The following is a 25,893-nucleotide window of genomic DNA, read 5'->3' on the forward strand; positions in this document are numbered from 1 at the left end:
ATTTAATTTAACAAAAAGCCAAGACACAAACACACACATGGCAGCTGCATGTGGCTCTCTCTCTTTCCCGAACTGCCACATCCCACTGCATTTATCCCTCTCCTCCGCTGATTAGCCCAGTTGGGGCTGGGCGTGCATAGTCATGGCCCGGCCCCGCCCTCCTCCTCGTCACAGTCACCAACAACAAAAGAACCAATGGGATACTTTTTCAAGACACTGAAGACAATATCAGTCAATTACATTCTAAAATTCCCTCTGCTGAAGTAATTTGGGGTGGTGACTTCAACACGGTTTCCATTACATGCAAAAAATTATCAAGATATTTCAAACAATGATTTACTTAAGTGAACAATTTTACAAAACCAGCTAGATAGAATTTATGAAGAGAAAGCTAGAGGTGCCTTAGTTAGGACAAGGCGGAAATGGATTGAAGCAGGTGAAAAAAAAATACCAAATATTTTTTTCAGTTTAGAAAAAAGAAAAAGAGAAATAGCTTAGGTGAACAAATTAATAATAAACAATGCTCCTAATGGGAACCCCAAAGATGTATCTAACTTTGTAGCTCAGAATTACTGTAAATTGTATAGCTCAGTTAACCAATCTCCAAATAAAGATAACTTCCTCAAGAGTCTGTCAGACAATATCAGTAAGATAACCACAGATTTCCAAAGTTCATGTGATAAAGATTTAGGCATTCAAGAAGTTATAGGTAGTATAAACAGTCATAAAGACAACAAGTCTCCTGGAAATGATGGACTGACAGGGGAGTTTTATAAGTTTTTTATTTTTTTGCAATTACCTTGCACCCTTTTTACTTTGTGTCTTTAAAGAATCAATTGATTTAGGAGAACTTCCTGCCTCATTGAAACAATAATTACACTTACCTATCAAAACCTAACAAAGATAAGTTATAGAGAATTGGAGACCAATCAGTTTAATGAACAATGATGCCAAGATTTACTCACTATTACTTGCAAAAAGAACTAAAAAGAGTTTAGATACAATAATTGATGAAGAACAATCAGGCTTTATGAAGGGTAGTTACATTGGTACTAATATTAAATTAATTTAGGATTTAATTGACTTCAGACATCTTATTTTAGATGAAAGCTATGTATTATTTATTGATTTTTATAAAGCATTTGATACCATTGAACATTCTTTTATTTTTAAGGTCATTGATTGAGGTCTTTTGGTTTTGGAAGTTTCTTTCAGAAAGTTATTAAAACACTTTATAACAGATGTAATAGTTCAGTACAATTGTCACATGGTACCTACCTGTCAGAGATTTGACATGGGCCATGGGATAATGCAAGGGTGCTCGATATCACCTTTTCTTTTTTAATAGTTACACAAGTAATAGCGAAGCATATTAAGCAAGCAATGTTTCAAGGAATCTCAGTGTTTGGCAAATAAATTAAACTAAGCCATTTAGCTAATGAAGCCATTTACCCTTTTGGTAAAACGTAAGGAAGACGTGGAGTAAGCCATTAGGTGTATAAATTAGTTTTCTGAGGTTTCTGGGTTAAGGATGAATAAGAACTATACTTCCCTCTTAAAGACTGTGTTTTGAAATAAATAAATGGGATACCAATTAAAGACATACTGTAGTTACGTATCTGGGTATAATAGTGTGTAAAGATCTTAATCAAAGGAAAACACTGAACTTTAAACCTAGTGTAGAAATTATTAAAAACAAATTTAATATGTGGTTAATGAGAGATTTGTCCTTATTTAGTCGTACTTTCAAAAGCAGAAGGAATTTCAAGGTCTGTTTATGTATATATGTCCATGAATGTTCCTGAAAATGTTATCAAGGAATTGGATACTCTTTTCTTATAGACTTAACTACTAGCAGTTAAGTCTATAACCACAGTTTCTCAGCAAATCGATATATTTGGTTTGGAATAACAAGGATATCTTGTACAGAAATAAAGCCATCTTCAATCAGACATGGTATGATAATGGGATACTCACTGTTTGTCAGTTGCTTAATGCAAAGTAAAGTTGTATCATTATAACGGAATTCTGGATATTCTACTTTTAATGTAGACCAACAACTCAATACATGTAGTGATACAATCTTTGTTGGTGATATCAATGTTGTTAAAGAAAAATGTAGTAATACATTTATTAGGAAGGTGTTTAAAAATAATTATGTACTATGTTCAACAGTATTTTGGTCATCTATATTTGAAAATATTAATTGGAAAAAGTCTGGACATTAACAAATACATTCTTTATAAATAATAAAGTTAAAGAAGTATCCTTTAAAATACTACACAAAATGTACCCTGTTAAGCAGTTATTTGAATGATTTAATTTGGATATTCATGTGAATTTTGTTAGTAAGGAATCAGTCATGCTTCTTTTCTTTCAGTGTGTATACTCAAGAATTTTTTGGACTGATATCTTTCTTTCTAGGACCTTGGGAACATTGATACAAATTTAATTGTATGATGTCATATTATTTTTTTGAACAAGAGACCATTGATTGTGATTGTAAGAGTATTATTTTCTTTCTTGTACAACTTTTTATATTACTTGGAAAATATCACATTCATGTGAGAAAATGGACTACATCTAAGCCAAACTTTGAATTTTTTTTTGAAAGAGGTTAAGCAATGTGGCATTTCTTTGGACGGTATTAGAAATCAAAAAGCAAAAATGACTCATGAAGCACTTCTCTTTAAATTTTTTGTAGCTTTCATTTTCATCTCTACCCCTGGCATAAAATATATTTTTTTCATTTTAATTTTAAATCTTTCATTCACATTGGTTGTGAGTTGTATATGTGTGTATGCATTTTGTATATGTAAAACAACAATAAAAAAAGAAGAAAAAAAAAGAGAGACACACACACACACACACACACACACACACACACGAGAGAGAGAGAGAGAGAGAGAGAGAGAGAGAGAGAGAGCGAGCTAGCGCTAAAGCATTCGCACAGTTAGCACTGCAGCCTAATGTGCATTTATCTGCTTTCGTAGCCAACTTTGACTTATTTAAGCGTTAGTGTAAAAGATCATGCATTCGATACACCTTCTCAAGTTTTCATAGCTTTATATTGTCAGTTGGGTGAGTTTGCATCAGTGCAGGACGGTGTTTTTGTAAAGAGCTGAGTTAGCTTAGCTGTAGCGCGAGCAGCCAGCGAGTCGAAGTTCCCTCAAGCTCCCTTTGCGTTTATCCTTTAAGATGCCTGCAATGTTAGAGAAGGGCACAACCGAGATATCGGGTAAAAGAAGGGGCAGAACATCTGTAAATAACCCGACCAAAAGTTTTACTTCAAACGGGAACAGTAACAATTCATGGGAGGAAGGAAGTTCGGGTTCCTCAAGTGATGACGAGCATGGTAAGTCATGGTGGTAGCCTCGATCCTTCATCACAAGTTCATACACTTGTGATAATAATAATTAATTCATCTCGTTTGTTCTCTTGTTGTTTGAAAGGTGCAGGAGGGATGCGAGTTGGATCGCAATATCAGGCAGTTGTTCCCGATTATGATCCAGGTTTGTGAAATTTCATTGTTGGAAGCTTTATTGACAACACAGGGTGGAAGGCGTAATAGCCTCAAACACTGTCCGTTGTTGGAATAGTTTGTCTAGTGCAATTAATCTTTAGCAAGAGTATGGGCTTTATATTCTTTGTGGAAAGTGGTCTTTTGTAGTAATGATGGATTAAGATGATCAATATAAAGATGAAAAAACTTTGTAGCTGGCTTACTGATGTTTGAAACTTGACATGAGCACATGATCTTTGTCAATGAGTGACTAGATCTGTCAAGACCAAAGCATTCATATGTTTTTATATTTGAAATATGTTCCTCTGATGTATTATAATTTCATCATGTAGTAAATTTAACTCCCCACATTACCTCTTATATATGTGTGTGTGTGTGTATATATATATATATATATATATAAATATATTGTTTCATGGATTCATTAAAGCACTGTAGTAAAAAACTTAGAGTGGACAATTGTCATTAGTTGTACTAGGTTTAATTTGCATACAGAGAATTTCCCATAACAGTATATGAAACAAAAATAGATTGGTGTGCTCATCTAATCCACTGATGTCTTTTTTTATTTTTTTTTCATCATCAGAAGTAGCAAAGGCAAGCCATGAGAGAGAGAATCTGGGTATGCTTGTGTGGATTCCAAGTCAGAGCATATCAGAGGCCAAATGTGAGTAATTATAAGGATGCTAATTATCAGTTCACTCAATTGTAAAGATTTACATTCCTTGTTATTTTACAGTTTTACAATGTGTCTGATTTTTTTTTTTACACTTCAATTTAAATGTATGCTTAAATAAGTTGCACAGTAGCATTTAGCAATGCAATTATAAGGAAATAATCATTTTTTAGGCTATTTTAGATATTTGTCTCACAGTCCAAAAAGAAGTGTGTAATAAATGTAAAATGTCTATCCTTCAAGGATTTTTAGCATTAAACATTTAATTTAATTCTGAACATTTTTTGAGTGTTTTTTTGTTTTTGTCTTATTTTTATTACAGTGGATGAATATATTGCAATAGCCAAAGAAAAACATGGGTACAATATGGAGCAGGTAATATAAATATATATATTTTTTAAATGTTTAAGCTATACTTGAGTCAATGACGTGACGCCATTTTTTGTCCACATCTACTAAATTATTCAAAAACACATAAAAATGCAATTTAAACAAAACAATTACTTCAATACACATCTTCTATGATGAACATGTTTTAAATTTCTGAGTTCAAAGTCATTTTGATATTTTTTTTCTGGGGCTTGAAGTAAAAAATGTCATGTAGTGTAATGTCATGCGGTGACAGTAGATAAAATAAAAGTCTCATTAAATACCTAAATTATTGAGAAAAGTAATTTTGGCATGAGTGCAGAATAATCTTTTATGAATATTTCGTAAAAATAAGCAGTGAAACAACTGTGTTTTAAAATGTGATACATTTTTGAAAAACTGTTGTCCACCAAATCAAAGTCATGTGATGTAACCAACATGAAGGTTGCCATTTTGTTGTTTATGTTGACAGAAACCATGTCAACAAAACCAGAGAGGAGCACTTTAGAACCTCAAAACTGAGTGTGAAGTTTAGAAAAGGAAAAGAAAATACCACCCCCAGATATTTTGACATTTTTATGAAAAGGCACTTTTGGTTCAGGGTTTTTTCTTTAAGTTGTGTGCACTTTAGGGGCAAGGAAAGTACTTTAAGGAAAGGATAATCCATGGCTAGGTGTGCGGTAAACAAATTTAATGCATGATGCGGAGGCGAAAAAGTTTGAGTTTTTTTAGAGACCAAACACTTAAAAAAAAAAAAAAAAAAAACTGTGAAATTAAATACTCAGTCTTGAAATAATAATAGCCACATAATGTATAAGGGTTGGCACTCGACTTGCCACTGTAGCATAATTTTCGCTCCGGTGCGGTGTTCATGTTCAGATGAACAAGATGGGCTACCGGTCAGGTATTTTCGCATTACTGCTGGTTGGATGCTAGGTGGTACAATTGTGTATTTTTTGTTAAGCAATAGCCTAAACAATAACGCAAGGCAGCTTGATTTCAAACTTTGAACTTGAATTTGTATTTATTTTAACAAAAATGTCAAATGAAACTGAAGTGCAGTTAAAATGTGTGTTGTTCAACTTTTTGAAAGATGGCTTTTCGACAGTTGTGAAGGGCAACATCTCTTTGGCAACCAATTTCATCTGTGCATTCTCTCCATCATGGGCTACCGGTCAGGTATTTAGTTGTCCGGGCAAATACATCACTTATTTTGGGTTGTTTCGGGTTTAATGTTGGTGTTTTATTACCTTTCATCCTTGGACCAAGTTTAGCAGCTTCGGAAGAGTAATGACTTTGTGTGAATAAATTCGTTTTGTTCCCTCCTAGAGCTGGGCGCTATGCAAGAAATATTTTCACGGTATTTTTATTCAAAATATATATATATATTACAATATCCAATTACATCGTCAATCCTCCGGCTGAGGGATCGTTGAATATTCTTGCTTTAGTGATTTTGCATTGAAAATTAAATTCATTTATTTAAAAAAACTTAAACCAAAGACATTTCTAAATTCAAATTGCACTTCAAATGAAACAAAAAAGCAATGAAAATAATGAAGTGGTAAAAAAATCATATAGAACCACCTTTCCATTTACCGTCACGCAAGTATCCGTCTATGACAACAGGCGGAAAATTACTAATACAAATTAAGATCTAAAAGCAATTATAAATGTAAAAATAATTATAATGATGATAATAATCACTAAAATATAAATCATGGTTCGAGGTGAATGTGTTTTTGGATTATTTTATGATTTAATCACAGATGTAAAGGCTATATATAAAGTGACCCTGTAGAGTTGCGCTCACAATGAACTGCTCTGTGGAAATAAAGCGAACTGAACTCAAAGCACCTCCTGAGGTGAGATGTCTGAGGTCATTTACAGCATTTTTATAGATGATACTATTCTTGCAAAAAACTGAAACAAAGAAAGAGTGAGAACCTTTTACATGTGTGTGTTCCACGAGACTGCACGCCTCCGAACAAACAGCATGTCAGACATGCGCATAGACGGCTTTTCTGTCATCTGTTCTTAAAAATACAATATAGTGTGTTTCTTCAAACACGTATCTTTGTGTCTAACAGCATTTCTTGTGTCATTGCAAATCCGAGACATCTTACAGTTACCCACCTTGCACATTATATTTGCTACCTGCAATTAAACGTCTTCTGTCAGTGCGCGTACTTTGCTGCGTAATTTGATAAGTTGGTAAAGAACATCTGGCTTTCAGTGCGTTATTTAGGTTAATTTATCATGGATCACAAACTCTTCATTAGGTATAAAATTTCACACCGGTGTTGTCCCTTGTACCGAGTAAAACTGGTAACACCGTACACCGTGGCAACTCTACTCAGAACATGTAATATCTATTTATCTCTTTATTTTAACATTGAGGGAAAATCGGCATTGTGGACGTGACAGTTGTAAAAGTTTCACTCACTGTTCATGATGAGGAGAAAACCATCCAAAACACTTCAAACCTGTAGACTTTGACATCTAAGACATCCATATAGTATCTATTAAGTCTTCATGATTGGATTAAGAATGTAATTGCGATGTGGCCTTGCAAGATTACAAAACCACAAAACGCTGTGTGTTATGAAACATTCACATCTCCATTCACAGCTTCAGTCAGCGATGTGTGATCGCGGGGCTCCCTCTAGCGCAGGGGTGCTCAGACTTCTATGGCATGAGATCTACTTTTTGATAATGCCATAATAGTAAGATCTGCAGTGTATTGTAGGCATTGTTGTCACGATACCAAAATTTCAGTAGTCTGTACTTGTGTACTAGAGAAATTTGACAATTCTCGATACCAAAACTAATACTAAATATAGCTGCAAGCAGCCATTACGGGGCCAAGCACCATCATGGCAACCACTGCACAACACTAAACAGAACCCAAAGATAAGAGCAGGCACAGATCATGTCACCTCAGGACGGATTTGAACCCACAACTTTATGTTGTAGAGTTTAGTGTGCTATCCACTACACTACACAGCCATAATCAACTTTATATTCATGTAACTTTTCAACAAAGGGGAAAAAAAATTTGCTTGGGGTAAATCCCAGCAACCATTCAGTAAACAGAATGCTAAATCTTCGATATGGTAAGCATTACACCATAGTAAGCACAACACATTGCATGAATATGACATACAAAGCAACCCCACACTACTTCACAAGTCACCAAAAACGTTAGAGAAACAGAAAAGTTTCACAGGTGCTAAAGAGACATACCAAGCTGATAGTCAGCAGGTTTTTAATTTTTTTTTTTTAATTTAAAGTGGTGGTGTGCTGATATCAAACACAACAGCAAAAAGAACAAACCGTTCATGATGTATTTTGCAGTAAGTTTTTCCAGTTGTCCCAAGCTGGTCTTGAACCAGCAACCTTTTGATCGCTACAGCACACAGTTATGGTGCATGATCCCGCTGGACCTCATTGCCACAGGTTTTGCAGTTGCTGAAGAAACATACCAAGATGTGTCAGCATGTTTTAAATGTAATAAGTATTCAAAAGTGTGGAGGGCTGATATCAAACACAGCAGAAATAAAGAATAGACTGATCATGATGTATTTAACTGATTAGCATGTTAAACTAATGTTCCCTATGGATAGCATTTTGACCAAATAGCCTTATAAGACAGAAAACCCAACAGTTAGCATGCTAACTGATTAGAGTGCAAAGCTATCATAGCATTTAGCATGATAACCATGCTAAACAGACCATGTTCTTTTGAACTACATGTGACGTTGTCTCCAAACTTCTCAATCCTTTCAAAATATATCACTTCCATAAACTTGGGTGACCATATGTCCTCTTTTTCCCGGACATGTCCTCTTTTTCTGACCTTAAAAAATCGTCCGGCTGAGATTTCTAAATTTGCGAAAATGTCCGGGATTCAGCTTTAGTTGCATTATGATGCGCATCTGGTCTGATACTTAATTGTGTGTGCGCGCATATGTGCATTGCTTTAACCCCTCTTTGTAAGTCCCGCCTTCTTGCACACCAATTGGTCGATTATAAGAGAATTGCAGCAACTACTGGCCAAATTCCTTCCTGTCAATCTGTCAATGAAGCGCTGTTGTGTTCGGCATCAAACAGTTGCTTGACAGTAGCAGCAAATGACCGTTAAGTGGAAACAATGCCCAAACGAAAGTGCAAATTTACAGAAGATTTGCACAAAAAATTCCCATGCTTTCGTCCTGGTCGAGATCCGTGGGAAGCAGAATGTATGACATGTAAAGCTGGCACTTATGTGTCTGTTGCTAATAAATAGTGAATTAGAAGCACACATTAGCTCTGCGAAGCATAAAGGGTCAGCAAAAGGTGAAAGTTCATCAGGTAAATTAACGGACTACTTTTTGCGACCAGGTAAAATTGTTATAACGTTGCTTCATTTTCCATGGCCATTCAAAATAATAGTAAAAGTAGATGAAGGTACACTAATGGCATCAAATATTTTATTTTAGTACATGGACATTCAAAAGAATGTTGGACATTTTTATTTATATATTTATGTTATGCTAATAGAGTGTCTTTTTCACTGTATTAAAGTTTTGAACCGTATTATTCAACATAACACCCCCCACCCCGGCGAAAATGGAAAACCAGAATATGGTCACCCTACCATATACACCGATCAGCCACAACATTACAACGATTGGCTGATTGGATCACATGGATGATTGTTGGTGCCAGATAAGCTGGTATTTCTGTAACTGCTGATCTCCTGGGATTTTCACGCACAGCAATGTTGAGAATTTACTCTGAATGGTGCCAAAAACGCCTAGTGAGTGGCAGTTCTGTGTACGGAAATACCAGAGAATGGCCAGACTGGTTCAAACTGACAAAGTCTAAGGTAACTCAGATAACCGCTCTTTACAATTGTGGTGAGAAGAATAGCATCTAAGAATGCTGTTCTGAGATGCGGGTTAGTGCTGTTTTGGCGGCACGAGGGGAACCTACACAATATTAGGCAGGTGGTTTTAATGTTGTGACAAAGAACAAGAAGTATACCTTCAAACAGAAATTATCTGTGTTAAGCCCTGCAGCTATTCAGTAAACAATAGAAAGATCTCCAGTACAGTATAACATCATCTCTAACACTGGTCCACCTGGGAATCGAACCCACAACCTTTCGAACTATAAATCAGTGCTTTTGGAGTCATGTGACGCTATGCAAGGGTTGGTCACTTAAAGGCGGGCTCCGCTTAAACTTTGCTACAATTATCCATTTAAGCAATTTTAACCAGTGAGAACTGTAATAGTTTTGTTTATTAAACTGCAGGGAAGGCAGGATGTCAAAACATTTTAAATCGTCAGTCTGTGGGGACATTAAAAAGCACTTGAGCTCTCATGCATCGGACGCCTCACAGGATCAAGATGGCAGAGGTCCAGTCGATAGTGACGGCAGCGAGCTTCGTGACGTAGGTCAAGATATCTCTAGCATTTATGGAGCGCTTACAAAAATATCGACTGACATGGAGTGCCTCGCAGAAATACGTCGAGTGATCATATCTATGGAGGCAAAACTTTCCACCCTGATCACAAGAATGGATGATGTTGAAAAAAACGGGTCGAGTTTCTGGAGTCGGCTGAAAAGAGAGCTACAGGCTAACCCTCCTGCTTCCAAGGCTGATGTGGAACGTGTGTGGGAAAAACTAAAGGATATGGAAAATCAGAGCAGGCATAATAATGTTCATTTCGTTGAAATCCCAAAGGGGAAGGAATTGTCAGGATAAGATGACGTTTTTGGCCAGGCTTATTCCGAATTTAATCCAGACAGCGGGCTGCCGGCTCAAGATAGAGCACGCCCACAGAGTTTACAGTCAGCTTCCTGCTGCAAGTGACAGACCCTGATCTATCTTGGCAAGATTCTTGCGGTCGGCTGACAGACTTTGTTCTACGAGCGGTGAGGATAAAATAAAGTTGTGCTGGGAGGACCACAACATCATGGTTTTTCCGGACTTTGCTAGATCGACTCAAGCGAAGCGGGACGGATTCAAAGAGTGTAAAAATTGCTGCGCCAACAGAAGGTAAGCTTCGCACTGCTCTACCTAAGCTGAGAATTGATGGCAAGTATGGGCTTGAGACTTTTACATGCCCATGACAAGCTATGGCCTTCATTAAATCAATGGAGTGAGTGGGTAACTTTGCCTGCACTCGATCAACAATTAATTAGATCATACGGTTCAAAAGTTATGGGCAAAAAAGCAGTTTTTCATAAATTTTAGGTGGCGCTGTCACGAAACTCTGCAGGTGCCCTCAGACCATGGTCCTCATGAGACATACAAAGTTTCATTTTGATAGCACACAGTGTTGCCGAGATACAGCCTCAAATTCTTTTTCACAGCCACCTTGTTAACTGTGTTTGCATAACTTTTCAACAAAGTCAAATATCAAAATTCTGTATCATTCATTCTGTGCGGATCGGTCTGGAAATTATTTTGAGCCATTTTGTGTGCAAATCAGGCCAAGTTTGAAGGAGCAGAAGTAAAAAAACGGGCTATTCATGACCACCCCATCAGTGTGCCAGATTTCATCATTTTCCTATGTACGGTTCTATGGGCTGCCATAGACTCCCATTGGGAAGGAATAATAATACAATTAATAATACTAACAAAAATTATAGGTGCCACTGCATCTTTGGTTCTTGGCCCCTAATTAATTTGTTAATTAGGTAAACATTGTTTTAAGTTCTAAAGTAATTATTCAGGACAAAAAACAACATTTAATAAAATAAAAAACAAAGAAGCAAATTAAGAAAACAGTGCTTACATTTTCTAACAGCTATATCAATATGTATTCAAGTACACATTAAGAAATTGAAAAAAACAATTCTAATTCACCATAAAACTTAATAGATAACAGGTTTGGTTTTCACTGCATTATTGTAATACAAAAACATTTTTAAAGCTAATACATTTATCCAGCCAAGAGCAATAAATAGTCTTAATTTCTTGTTATTGTTGTTTGATATATATTAAAGTCTAATATTAATATGGGCAGGTCTATCATGCTTGTACGTTTACTTTAGACATAACTGATTGTGTTTTAATATCTCACACAAAGACAGGCATTTTGCAGTGTACTGTCACACTGGCACGTATCTGCGAGCGCTCTTACCACACACACACACACAGATACAGACATAAGCACGCACAGAGAAAGAAGGCATTTGTCAGTTAGACAGTGTGTGGGGGAGAATGTCGTAAAACCGACAACCGACCGAAATCGACATAATGAGCACCCCTGCTCTAGCGGCTATTGGCGCACGTTGCATTTAAAAGATCCCGGAAACCTTCTCTCCCCCTCTGTGTAAAACAGCTGAATGACAAACCATGCTTTCCTTACAAGTGCTTTGGATGAGTAATAAGTAGCTAATAAAAACTGTTGCCTTTTCCGTGTTTCCTGTAGCGCTTCACAGTTGATTTAAAGACAGAACTGTATGACTTGTTGATGCTGTTTTGTGATGCGACAGTTAATCCCAGATCTGAGATTATATTTGAATATAGAACTGTGATTAAAACGGACTGACTTTGACACATGATTTTAAAGATTTCTTATTTTTATCAATGACCCATTTTTCTATTGATTTTGAGGCCCGTGAAAATTATAAACTTGACAGTTTTGTTCTGTTTTTCTAAAGTGAAAAGCAATTTTTGTTAACACATTAATATTAACTAGCCTCTGTTCATGTGCCTTAAACTTATAGGATAAATTAGATTTTTTTTTTGCCAGTAATTTAGTATTTTGTCACTTTATTATAATTTGCCTGTCACTTGTAGTTAATAGTGGCAAAAGTTAAACATAACTTGTTATTTTAGGGCTAACATTCTGAATCTACTTTGGTGCAATTCTAGTTCAACTTTTTGTTTCCTGTGTAAACCAGGCATTGGGCATGCTGTTTTGGCACAAACACAACATTGAAAAGTCTTTGGCAGATCTTCCCAACTTTACCCCTTTCCCAGATGAGTGGACAGTGGAGGACAGGGTGCTGTTTGAACAGGGTTTCAGCTTTCATGGAAAGACGTTTCACAGAATCCAGCAGATGGTGAGTGAGATGGCAAAAACACTTACACTATTACAGCAAAACATGCATTAGAGAGAATCAGTCTTCACAGATTGAAGTGACAACCAATCACAAGGAGCCTCAGGAATTCTGCTTCTTGTAGGACAGTCACTGGTGCATATGAAAACCAAATGGGTTCTGTCAAGTCCTGAATTCCTAAATTCAAATGCATTGACTGAACTACAATTGAATCAGTGTCATCTTTGATGATGAACAATGAGGTATCGATAAGGCATATCAGATGTTTTCATTGCTTATGTGGTTGACTTGTCAAATGTTTAATTTATATCAGCTACCAGACAAGTCCATTGCAACTCTGGTTAGATTCTATTACTCGTGGAAGAAAACACGCAGCAAAACGAGTGTGATGGACCGGCATGCCCGCAAACAGAGGAGAGACAGAGAAGAGAGGTTAGCCTTTGGCATGAATATGCCGATTGGATGTTTGTTACTGCCACTTTTTAGTGCTTTTTCTTTGATTTTTAAGAATCTTGATCAAAGATTATTTGTGCTGTCATGGAATGCTAGTATGATCTATTTTAAGAGTACATTGTCATTGATGAAAAGGAAATATCAGATATCAGACAGACTTCACCTTTTTTTCCCTCTAGTGATGATGAAGCAGAAGAAAACCGTTGCAATTCCCCAGGGGATGCTGAATTTGAGCCAAATAAGGAAGAGAAGAAAGAGGTAATACACACTGACATGTTCCCCGTTTCTGTGCATTATTGCCCCACTTTTCCTGCAGCAGAGTGTCAGTTTGCATTTGCATAATTTAGATGAAGGATTAGTCACTGTTGTAAATAGAAACTATGATGAAGTCATACATTTATTGTTGTCACACATTTTTTTAACCAGTGCTGATACACTTTACATGTAGGATGTGCATAAAACATTCAAATTTTAAGAAGCTCATGCACCAAGTGCTGAATTCCTATTGTAACTGTAAGGTTTCACATGTATTATTATTGTTCTCCACTAAAACTTATCATGGAGACCAAACCATAAAGCCCTGGGTATACTTCCTTTTTGAAGCGAACGTTTAGCGCCTGCGTACCGTCGAACGCGAGCCTGTCAAAGTATACTCCATATAACTAGGCACGCATACACAGGCGGTTAGCGCGTGCACGCTACGACTGCTATGAGACACCGGACTTTCTCTTCAGGAGTTTAGACCCATAAAGTTTTCTTTATATTCCTTCAGACTAGAGTTATATAAATGCAGGTATTGCCAGACCTCCTCACACATGCGCTCTTGACTTGTACATCCACTGTTGTTGTTTTTACCTTCATCTCCTTATGTTTAGTGGCAATTACATCATTTAGCGCTTTTTCGTGACAGCAACAGCTCAGAGTGTAAGTGTTGCCACCTTGTGGACCCACTAATTACGGCTAATAACTCCATGCTATGGATGTAAACAGTTAACCGATTGACCGGCATTGACAGTTTGTTCGACTTATACTATCAGTTAAAAATTAACCGAGAGGTTAAATAGAGAAACAACAGGGAGGTATTTTGATGGGATAGTCACGTAGGGCATGTTATGTACACATGAGGGCGCTGTTAACAAGTAAACCACTGTCTTCCTCTCAGTCTGGTAGACAAGGAAATATGAAGTGTGTGTGGTGTATGTGGGACCATTTCATCCGTGAAGGCGACATGTTACGATGCAAATAGGAGTTAAGTAGTAGCACAAGTACAATGCGGTACGATTTAAAAAAAAAAAAAAAAAACATCTGCAAGCCTCGACATCTAAAAGTATATGTTTGTAGCCATAGTTCCACGGGAGTGCGATGTGCAGTGGGACATCAGTGCTTTTGGAGCGGGTTTCAGTCACTGCGCTTACCGTCAGCCAGCTGCGTACCATACTGACCCCTGCCCTTGTAAATGTTGATTAGGATTGCCCAGCAGCATAATTTAGGGGTAGGCTAAGACTGTTTTATTCTTCCATTATACTGTTAAAGAGCACCTATTATGGTTTTTATACGTGCCTAATTTGTTTTAAAGGATAGATACATACAAAAGATTTACATGCATCCAAGGTCAAAAAACACTTTAATTTGCTAAATTTAAATTGCAGCATGACCTTTTTTCCCCAGTGTCAAAAACGACTCGTTCAATGATCCATTCTAAAGGATTCATTATAAACTCCTCCTTTCCAAGAGCCTACTCTGCTCTGATTGATCAGATGTCCCAGTCTGTTGTGATTGGTCTACTGCTTAGTGTAGTGTTTGAGGGCAGGTCAAAGCTGTTCGCGAGCTGCCAATGAAGACCAGAGGTGGGGTTTTTTGTTACCAAATTACATAGGTTAGTACAGGAAGTAAGTCTGGAATTACTAACGACTCGTTTCAGGTGTTCAGAATGGGTTCTTTCTTTTGAGAGTCAATAACTCAGTTTGTCGTACACTTTGATTTTTGAAACTTTTTTTACATTCACAAACAGCTATATAACACTCTACATGAAAGGTAATATTTGAAAAACCATAATAGGTGCTCTTTAAAGTTATCACCTCATAGGTTAATTTGGCATGCAAGTGATCCATTCAAAATGTGTTTGTTACGAAATATAAGGTTGTTCATTCAAATGTTGATGTAATAACTATTGCTAAATATGCACATCTGTCATGTAAGCCTGTTTTGTTTCAGCCAGTATAGAGCTTTGTCATGCCTGTTTTGTCACTGGTTTGATTCGTGGCTTATCGGTTAACCAGTTAACAACCGGTTAAAACTCTCAATTAGTCGGTTAAAAGAATTTGCCAAAATTTGCATCCCTACTCCTTGCACATTCTGCGCGTTCAAAGACACGCGATTAGAAAAATCAGGCTGCACTCATTCAGTGCTCGCACAGTCTGCTGATGACGAGATTTGCGTCATGCATCCCGTATGTTCACATCTGACTGAAAAATTAAGGCCTAGAGACATGAAATTTGGTGAGATGGTAGTACTATTTCTCACAACTCGGGTGCATAGACTCACCCCGATTGGCCAATCAGGGGGCGCTATAACAAAGGGAAATGCATTTCGAAAGTGTATGCCACGGACTCATCTGCCTTATAACATTGGAATCTTAGGCTAAAGACGAACAGAATCTCCCATTTCATTTCAGCCATAAAAATGTTCCGCCATATTGGACCACTACTTTGGTGAAGTAGTCCTAGGCCGTTCACCGATCAGAAACAAACCAGTGCAGAAAGATTCTCTTGAGTCCCATTATAAATAATTATCCAAAAAAAAATTAACTTTCCATTCAATATGGGGACAGTACACCAAAATGTAACAAGTGGGCGTAGCAGCTTTTACTTAAATGGCTTTAACTCTTGAATGGAATTAGATGTTTTCACCAAATTTGGGACACATGAAAGAATTTGGTTGCGTCGGCCACTTGGTGGCACTATACCAATGACTAACCTAAAAATAGTTCTTACTGTGGGACCGTTAGTCCGATCGAAAGCTGTGTCTTTGGCCAAGGTGCTTTGAAGTTTTATGAGGACAATCCTATATCTTGAAAAACATGGCTGCCATCGACCAATCAACTTTCAGCAGCTATTAGACAAGGGCTGTGTCTCGTTTGGAAGGCTGCATGTTAGGTAGGATGCGTCCTTTGAAGGCTGCAGTATACCGAGCGTCCTCCTTTAAACAAATCTCATTTAAACAGAACGGCCTTCGTAGGACAAATGGAAACGGAACGTAACATGGTTGCTATGACAGCATGCCACTCTTTAACAAGCGCGAGCGCTTTCAGTGAGAAGGGAACAATGTCCCTCTGGAACGGAATGTATGAGGTACATTTTAGGAGAGTTATAATAATGTAAAGAGAAAAGAAAATAGATTTTACAGGTGTACTTTTAGTCTAATACTTTACTTTAATCATACATTAATCTAATTATACATGTTATATACTCTGCACCCATCTACTGAGGTACTTCAACTTGGGAATTAACATTCCTTGCGTTTGAACATCATAGTTTCCGGCAAATTGGCATCATTTTTTTTTTTTTACATTTCCATTGAAGCAAAGAATTGTGGGCTGTGAGTGCCCACCAAGGATACACCTCATGCATCATCCGAATTCCCGTGAAAGTAGGTCGCATTTGAAGGCTGCATTCGAAGTATCCTACTCGCTTTTCTGAAACGAGACAGCCTCGATGACATATGCGGCCGACAAATGCGACCCCCGGAGGACACAGGCTTCCAAACGAGACACAGCCAAGGTTAACAAAGGCCATGGTTGTATATTTTGCTGTTTCACACAGTCACGTTATTCACATCATATGATTGATCATCTCATTCTGAACAACTTTGTCTGTGGAACTATAGGTGTCAATCAAATCGTTTGTTAAATATTTGAGATAAAAAAAAATAAAAATAAAAAACTCCTTTTGCGAACTAGTTCTAGGTATTTCACTTGACCACAACAAAATCAATGTAGTACAATTGTCTGGGATCCCTAGATCTTAATTTTTATTTTGCATGGTTATAACAGGGTAAATTAAAATATGGGCGTGGCCTTTAACTCCTAAACTGATTTTCATCAAAGAATGCTTACGCAAGATATGATTCTGAAGAAGCATGCAAAATTATCTTGAGATTGTACATCAGTGGCATTATAACAGTCAGAAATGTTAAAAAGGCTTTAATTCTATTGTAATTTACCTCATGTTGCTGAAAATTATATTACTTTCTATTTTAGGTGCTTTGGGGCTATCTGAATAATGCTTAATATCTTGTAACACATGCACTTAAAGGTCCTAGGCTGCTTGAACTCCTATAATTGCTGCTTGCAGCTATATTTTTATATTGTTTTTTTTAGGGAACGTCTGGAGTTGAAAAACAAGAATCAAAACCAGCAGTTGTGCAGAAGGTACAATGCTACTTTAAATAACAAGTCTGCTGTCTTTTTAAAAGTGGTGTGTGTAATTAATTGATTTTGAAATACTTTCTCCTATCCCAGCTATAACAGGTTGCTTTTCTTCAGTGTAAACATTGGCCATGTGGTGCTATCAGAACATTGCTCTGTTTGTTTGAGCATCCCGATGATGAGCATCCGATATGATGAGTTTATCATATAATATGATAAACTCATTTACAATACTGTAAATACACCAATCAGCCACAACATTAAAACCACCTGCCTAATATTGTAGCTATTACAGCATTCTGAGATTATATTCTTCTCACCACAATTGTACAGAGCGGATATCTGAGTTAACAGTCTCTAGAATTTACTCCGAATGGTGCCAAAAAAAAAAAAACATCCAGTGAGCAGCAGTTCTGTGGACGGAAATGCCTTGTTGATGAGAGAGGTCAGCAGAGAATGGCTAGACTGGTTCGAACTCACAAAGTCTACTGTAACTCAGATAACCACTCTGTACAATTGTGGTGAGAAGAATAGAATCTTAGAATGCTGTTCTGAGATGCGAGTTGGCGCTGTTTTGGCAGTATGAGGGGGACCTACACAATATTAAGCAGGTGGTTTTAATGATGTGCCTGATCGGTGTGTATATATCTCTGTCTTATTCAATAAAGGTTGTTTAATTCAAAGGTGCATTTAAATGGCAGTGTATCAGCAATTCTCTATACGTTTCCACTCAGCCAGCAAACACTGCCGAAAAATCAATGCATATTAAGAAGGAAGCACAGGGACTTGCTGGGAGGAACCTACACAGAGCAAAGAAGAAACCTCCAAAGGGAATGCATTTAAACTCCAGTGATGTGACTGCAATCTCCAGCAGCGGCCCGGCTGCAGTTAGCCTTCTGAGACAGCTAGATATGGAGCTCATCGGTATAAAACGACAGGTGAGAGTTTCATTATCTCTCCACTTAAAGGAGCATTTTTTACAAATAAAGACATGAATAACACTTTTTAGAAATATGTTTAGAATGATGTTCACACACATTAAATGAAGACTCCAGTCATGTCAGTAGCTCATTAAAAGCTTTTATTTTTACAATGAGCTCGATTACATGGACATCGGATATCTGCTTATTTTCAGAGTTTCCGTTTACATGCACTGTGTTAGCGGAGTTGTTTCCTTAACTTTCCATCATGACCTGCAGCGGAATTGCACTGCAATATTGGGGTTTCCCCTCTTACATCAAACTCGGGGATTCCCCCAATGTACTTGAGTGCATATACCCGGATGTGAGCGACTGTAGTCGTCTAGGTGATATTTAAAATTGGTGTGTTTAAATTGGTATAGTTTGTTGTGTGTGTGTGAGACTTGTGTGAATTTTTTTTTTTTTTTTTTTTTTTTCTCCCTTTTCTCACTGTACTCCCAGAAATGTTGAATCTGTGTTGACTTGTTGATATGATGTAGGGCAACATCCTATGATGTTAGTCATTTGAAAATCAGAACGCCGCTTAGGCGCTTACATGCCCACATAAGCTGTGTTCTCTGGGAGAAACCTAGGTGTGTTAAGCCGCTTTCTCTTAATCCCTTAAATGCCATAACAAAAATGGCATTCTCGTTTACATGACGTTTCAAAAAACCCTGGAGTTAACCATTTTCACAAGTGCGTGTAAATGGAGTCATTGAGCGGGTCACCCCCTAATGGGCACTGCCATGTTGACATCACATGACAACCTGTGACATGCATTTCACAGAGTTACTACAACTAATAATAACAATAATAATGATGTTAACTTTATATAGCGCTTTCAGCCAATGCTCAAACATAACTACATGTAAACCAAACATTTTAACAATAAACACAGTATACATACTACAGACAACAACGGAACCTGAGTCAGCAGTGTAGTTCAGAGTGATGGTATGGAGTGTGATACACCAAACAGAATGAGTGCAAGTGGTAAAATAAAATGTCTAAACAAGAGGTCCCTGCTGGAGTAATGAAACAAACTGCTACGACCTGCAGCTCTCATGCCACAGATCATGGATAAATGGGGCAACATCAAGCGGCCAGTGTGAATACACAACTGTCACAGCCGCCAGAGAGTGCGCAAGTTGCGGCAGTCTGGTCATGGTCCAGTGCACAACTGCACAAGAAAATATGTTTGGATTGAATCCAAGAAGGTCCATGCAAATCTGACTAATTTAGAAGGAAGTGACAATCTAAAGCTGAAAATTTTGATAATCCTAACCTATTTTTACAGATTCAGAACATTAAACAGAACAATAGTGCCCTGAGAGACAAGCTGGAAACAGGTGTTGATGAGTTCAGGCCATCTGAGGTAACGATATTCACAGAATCATCAGAATTCCTTATGGACAGATAGAGATGGCCATCTTTACAATTTTTGTGTATGACTGGTTATTCACAAATGAATATGAATGTGCGTTTTTCTCAGGCTAGTCAGAAATTTAATACACGCTGGACCACAGAAGAGCAGCTGCTTGCAGTACAAGGTAATTTTCACCAAATTTCTCAAAATGGTTATAGGGCTTACTTAAATGTGAAATGTTCATTTTTTTTCAGTGTTAAAATACTTGGAATTGTTCTGGAAATCACTTTTAAAGTTCCATTTGGTGACGCTAGCGGCACAGAAATGATGCACTTCATCTTTTAAGTTCTTTTTAACTTAACAAGTGCTAGTAATCACAATACTCAAAACTGTACAATTTACATAAATTTGCTCTGACTCTTTCCTTGTCTCGTTCTGGGCAATTCTCTTTTCCCTCACTTAGCAATAAGGAAGTATGGACGGGATTTCCAAGCTATTTCTGATGTGATCGGCAACAAGTCTGTGGTTCAAGTGAAAAACTTCTTTGTGAATTACCGTCGACGTTTTAACCTGGACGAGGTGCTGCAGGAGTGGGAGGCTGAGCACGGTGTGGAGGGAAGAGAGGAAGAAAAGATGGAAGTGTCTTCCGAGGAAGGGAACAACCCTGGGCCTGCAGAAAGCCAGACAGAGGTCAGTAGCTGTGTGCTTCCCACCGTTTCCCATCAGTACCTCTTTGTTAATAGGCCATTACCATTTTTCCTGAAATGATGCTGGAGATGGTGCTTGGGTCAGTGGATCTGTGAACCTCTCTCAGAACCAGCTCACTTTTCCACTGACTTGAGAGCTGATAAATTATGCAGCTTGACCATTTAACATAACCCCATTTCTACCAGGTATTACGATGCATCTTGGGTGATCCAATCACATCTGGTCAGGTGAGACAGATCCGTGAAGCTCTCGTGATTGTGTATGTATCCCCTTTTTTAGATTTTCTGATTGGACCGTTATATCCTTTTAAAGCCACTCGTGAACAGCAAAGTTTAAACTCTTGTTTAAGCTCAGCAGTTGATTGACAGGTGAGGGGCGGTGCTTCACTGCTGCTGGTACACATGCAGGACAGATTAGCGTTTACACCTCAAATGCAATTTGTTCACATGCGTTTTTTACCACATTTGTATGTGGTATTTGAGATGCGATCAAAAAATGTTTTAGACCCTGTCAAGACCTGTATTTTGGGTTGACCACGTGATCGGATCACCCAAAACTCATCTTAATACCAGGTGGAAACGGGGTCAACATGACCTGTCCACAAACAAAAAGGGTCTTTGTTTAGGAGTCATACTTTTTTTTTCTTTTTTTTCTTCTCCCCTTTTTCTCCCCAATTTGGAATGCTCAATTCCCAATGCGCTCTAAGTCCTCGTGGTGGCATAGTGACTCGCCTCAATCCGGGTGCAGAGGACAAATCTTAGTTACCTCCTTTTTCTTATCAGTAGCAGTCTCTGCATTATCGCCATCACTTGGTCTTTTCCTACCTCCTCCACTAAAGAAACTTCCGAGCGTTGTTTGTTTCACGCTCTTTTGGAAGAGTGGAACCGATGTTTTCTGAAATTGCACATTTATGTAAATTTGGATAGTGGCTCTTAAAGGGTAATGCGCACAACAAATAATACAGTGGCGTATATCAGTGCTGCACAGACATTTTTCCCAGAACGTTCTTGGGACCCGGTAGCAACTCTTCCACGGCCCAGTACTGGGTCACGACCCGGGGGTTGGGGACCTCTGGTTTAAATGATACTGTGTTGCACACTGGTCTGTTATTGTAGTAACAATGGCATGTAATAACAAAATGATCTGTGACTAGTAGTTTACAAGTTTCAGTCGTTTCACATGCAAGCAGGCGATTTTCGGCGCCCTAAAGAAAAAAATCTGGCCAAATGGTAACATTTATCGGCCGATGTGATAATGAAAAAAGTCTGAATTTCGCCCAATTTATCAGCCTCGGCAATATATCGGTCGACCACTAATCATAGATACTAATGATTTCTCTCTGGGGATGTTTTGGAGCTTGAAATGAATATCTCTCTTATTTTTGAATGCATCTCTGCTCTGTGCGATGATCGATATGGTGTTTACTGGTAGCCAGTATGTCACAATGAATTTTTATAGTGACAAAAGAACTATTCAGACTTGCTTATAATTTGTAAAAGTGTGGCAGGGGGCACTTTAAAATAAATATGGCTGATAACAATGTTAAAATACTGATCATTGGTATCAACTTCAAATTTCCTGAATTGATGCATCACTAATCATTTTAACTTTTATTACTAATCAGTGGTTTAATAGTAACTGGAAAAATAGGAATGGAAATTCTACTGAATGCCTGTCACATCGTAAATCGCCGCATTGAGCCCAAGATTATAATGGGAGGTATCTAGTTTTGTTTTGTAGAACATTCCAGATTTTACATTGGCACCCCATCAGTGCAAAAAGGCTATGTTGGGCTGGAAATTTTAATTGAAGAATTTTTTCCCAACACCTGTTTTTTTGTAAATGTTTGCTGCCCCTTTTTTGTATAATCATCAAAAATGTTTTGTTCAGGAACCAACGGCAATGGAAACACAGAATCCTTCAGCTTCCTGAGTTCTCAACCAGTGGTCAAATGAGGTCAATTCAGTTGATATTGCAGCTGTGCATAAGGGGCATTAAGGCTTCAAGGCCTCAAGTGTAGCCTCTTCATAATTGACATTCCTCTTCCCACCAAATCCCACCACACAGCTGAATCCATGTCTCTTACAGATGCTACCACATGGGAGCGCTAACTCAAGCAACCCTAAGGAACCAGAACTATCTTCCTCGATTATTGCCACTGCCAACAGAAGTAGAGTCCATGTCTTGTCTCTACTAGATTGGTGCTCCTACAGTCATGTTCAGTTAGCCTTTTCCACATAGGGTAAATGAAACTAATAGTCTGTCAAATGGGACGAAGAAACAATCTCCCATCCAAATGTAATTGGTTAGTGAATTGTGCTCTTGAAATATGTTTCCAAAGGAGCTTTTTCATGGTGTTTCTCAATGTCACTGACCATCTCTCTTTTTCTTTCTGTATTCATAGGACTTTGACTTGGTCCTAGTCACACATCCCTTCCAGTTACCTTTTTGTTACTGTAGTATATCTTCTAGTTATATGATTTGTTCTTTGAAGTAGAATGTAAAGAGGGTTAGATGATCTCTGGTTGGATTATGTCAAGCTATTTATTTGCGTGAATTAGGAGAACTGCGCTGTATCAAGAGACAGAGTAGATTCAGTTTTAATATTAATCTGAAAAATTAGATGGTTTGCAGCGCTTATATATTGTTAAAGAGAATTGGTCCAGTATTAGGTCAGAATAAATGTTTAATCATGGACCCTTGTATATGGTGAATTTTAATTGAAATGAATTTTATCTTATAAGTAAGTACAGGCAAATATAGTTATGGAATGGGAAATTGTATTTTAAGAATGTTTGTTTTTGCTTGTATTTTAAAGATATCATTTCGAACAGTTTTGCATGCATGAACATTTTCTTGACACAGTCTCAGTGCCAAGGTTAAGCTTTTCACCCTCTTGGGGGTGTCTAAACAAAAATTTGATATGGTGTTTGGAGATATAAGGTAGATGAGTTCCTATTATAAGGGTTATTTAAAATACATGCATATCTCACCTGTTTCAACCAACTTTTTCCCCTCTAATAACTGTACCAGTACCATATACTGTATGTGTGAACTCCTTTTAGGCATATGAGTGCTGATAACATGTATATGGTTGAGGTAAAAATTTGTGTGTCTGCGTGTGTGGGTGTGATCTAATGTGGCCATAGACTTCATCTGTATATGTGATCAGTTTGTCACATTAGTCATAATAAACTTAAAGAGATACTGTATATACTCTCCAATGCATTGTTACAATTTTTTTTTAACTAAACACATTTTGTTACATTTAGAGAATTCATGCACTATATAAGTTATAATTTGAGATGTAAAGCTTTGTAAACTCTTGGTGACAACATCATTCTTGTTTTGCAGTGGGTAATAAATCAAAGGAATTAGTAATAAGTAAATAACAGACTATGAAGGAGATTTTTTTTTTCAGTGTTGTGTTCAGAATAACAAGAACAGACAATGCTAGAAACATTTTATGAGTTGTTAGAGGGGCAGTGACTCCTCATTGCCTTCCACTTTCAATTACACAACACTGTAAACGCACACACACACACACAAAAAGAGCCAGACTGAACAGCAACCAAGAATGGTACAATATTGTAATAAATGCATATATCTACATATGTTTGGACACTTAAAGGGATAGTTCACTCAAAAATGAAAATTCTCTCATCATTTACTCATATGCCGTTTCTACAGAACAAAAATGAAGATTTGTAGAAGAATATTTCAGCTCTTTAGCTCTATACAATGCAAGTAAATGGTGATGACCAGACCTTTCAAGCTCCAAAAATAACAAAGGCAGCATAAAAGTAGTCCATATGACCATAGGTGGATTATGGACTGGGCCAATGGGGCCAGTGCCCAGGGGTCATTGACTACCATGGGCCCTGGGCTGCAACAGGGGCATGTGACTATGAGGGCCCCCAGCCTTCTTATAGGACCCTTTTGCCTTCCTATTTCTAATTCAATTTTAATCTTATAACGCTGCCTGGTGAAAGTTTCCATGCTCTTCTGGAAGTACAAGACCTTGTAAAATAATTTCCAGTAGCTAACTTCATATTTTGATGCATGCATCTTTTTTATATGAAATCTTTTCTGATTTTGATAAAGTAAAATTAAAAATAATGTTTATATTGTTACTGATATTTAATAATGAGTATTTATTGAGTATTTATTGAATTCAAGCAACGTGCTTCAATTTCATTATTTTACAGAAAAATAGGTTTAAACAGGCTTTATATGGTTAAGCTTTATTCTTTGTACAAAAGGGCTGTTGAACAAAAACATTTATTATACTATTGATTGCTATAATTGCCTGTTTGCCCTACATTACAAAAAATAACTTTTCTTAGGTGGTTGGGAAAAAGACAATATTTATATTTTACTTCGTGTGGTTCAAAAGTACTGATTAAACTAAATACTTAAAGGTTGTTGAGACAAACTGTAATGTTGGTCTGACAAAACCTTGTCTGAAAGTTAAAAATAGTTTTAAATGATTGAAGTCAGACATTTTTACAGGTTTAACAGTAAGAAAGCAGAGAGCACCTTAAAGCATATTAAAGGGCTTGTAAGTTTTGACAGCTGAAGTTTGAAATTATAAACATTCTAAAACAGACTCATAGCTCATTTATATATTCTGTCAATGTAATGTAATCTAGGGGGATTTTGGACACTTTGAAAAGGCTTAAATTATGCCTTTGCTGGGCTTTTCGATGGAAGAATGATAATGGTAGCTAAGCTGTAGGGTCGTTCCAAAAAATGACCAACTGACCACTATTTTTGAGGCCTACACCTTTCAGCCCTTCAAAGCTCTCACAATGGAGGGTAAAGTCTTTGAAGGAAATAGGGTATAGGGATGATCGCTTCTGAATGGAATGCACTCCATCATTCATATGAGTTAGAAAAGGTATAACAGCATGAGCCAGAATTACCTGAACTCTGCCAAATTTCACCAAACCTTTGCATAGATAATGTAGGAGCCAGCTGTATTTGTTAAATTCATAAATATTTAAAGTGTTTGATGAAGTTAAAATATTTTATAATTTATTATTATGGCCCCTTTAAATATATGCATTTTGTATGCATAATTTGTAGTATTTACACTGAGTTCACATTATGTATTTCAAACGTTAAAATGGTATTGTCTCTATAAGAATAGTGGCTGTTCAGCGAACGTGTTTCGGTTGAGCGCTTTCTTTACCACATCCGCTCTATGTGTTTGAATTTATCTGACTGTAAATAACAGAACAGGTATTAAAAGAGACTTAAATCACTGAAAATTGATTGCGTAGATCTCAACTTTAAAAGATAATTGGACTGGGGGGGCCCTAAAGAAAATTGGCCCAGGGGCCCTTGCT

General features: G+C 37.3%; 1 protein-coding gene across 3 annotated transcripts; it reads left to right on the forward strand.

Moving 5' to 3' along the window:
* The first annotated feature begins 2,914 nt into the window (after nt 1-2,914).
* On the forward strand, nt 2,915-25,544 carry LOC127455471 (REST corepressor 1-like). 3 transcript variants are annotated; one of them, XR_007899675.1, is made up of 14 exons: nt 2,915-3,355; nt 3,453-3,512; nt 4,110-4,190; nt 4,522-4,574; nt 12,472-12,633; nt 12,944-13,062; nt 13,263-13,341; nt 17,462-17,512; nt 18,244-18,447; nt 19,766-19,843; nt 19,961-20,018; nt 20,298-20,524; nt 22,947-24,527; nt 25,109-25,544. XR_007899675.1 is itself a non-coding variant. In XM_051723399.1 (14 exons), the coding sequence occupies exons 1-14, from the start codon at nt 3,199-3,201 to the stop codon at nt 22,472-22,474; spliced, it is 1,413 nt and encodes a 470-aa protein (XP_051579359.1). In that variant the 5' UTR covers nt 2,915-3,198; the 3' UTR covers nt 22,475-23,844. The 3 variants fall into 3 exon arrangements, 2 of the variants coding, with proteins under 2 accessions (XP_051579359.1, XP_051579360.1); XM_051723399.1 differs by lacking the exon at nt 25,109-25,544 and adding an exon at nt 20,728-20,769 and having other exon boundaries at nt 22,433-23,844; XM_051723400.1 differs by lacking the exon at nt 25,109-25,544 and having other exon boundaries at nt 22,433-23,832.
* The last annotated feature ends 349 nt before the right edge of the window (nt 25,545-25,893 follow it).

The sequence above is a fragment of the Myxocyprinus asiaticus genome, chromosome 17 (assembly GCF_019703515.2).
Source record: "Myxocyprinus asiaticus isolate MX2 ecotype Aquarium Trade chromosome 17, UBuf_Myxa_2, whole genome shotgun sequence".
Lineage (NCBI taxonomy): Eukaryota > Metazoa > Chordata > Actinopteri > Cypriniformes > Catostomidae > Myxocyprinus > Myxocyprinus asiaticus.

What these genes read in the sequence shown, in the direction of transcription:
- LOC127455471 (XM_051723399.1), top strand. Translation starts at nt 3,199, where the DNA reads ATGCCTGCAATGTTAGAGAAGGGCACAACCGAGATATCGGGTAAAAGA. An exon ending in ATGAGTTCAGGCCATCTGAG is followed by an intron (nt 19,844 to 19,960) that starts GTAACGATATTC and finishes CGTTTTTCTCAG; the next exon opens with GCTAGTCAGAAATTTAATAC. An exon ending in CTGCAGAAAGCCAGACAGAG is followed by an intron (nt 20,525 to 20,727) that starts GTCAGTAGCTGT and finishes CATTTCTACCAG; the next exon opens with GTATTACGATGCATCTTGGG.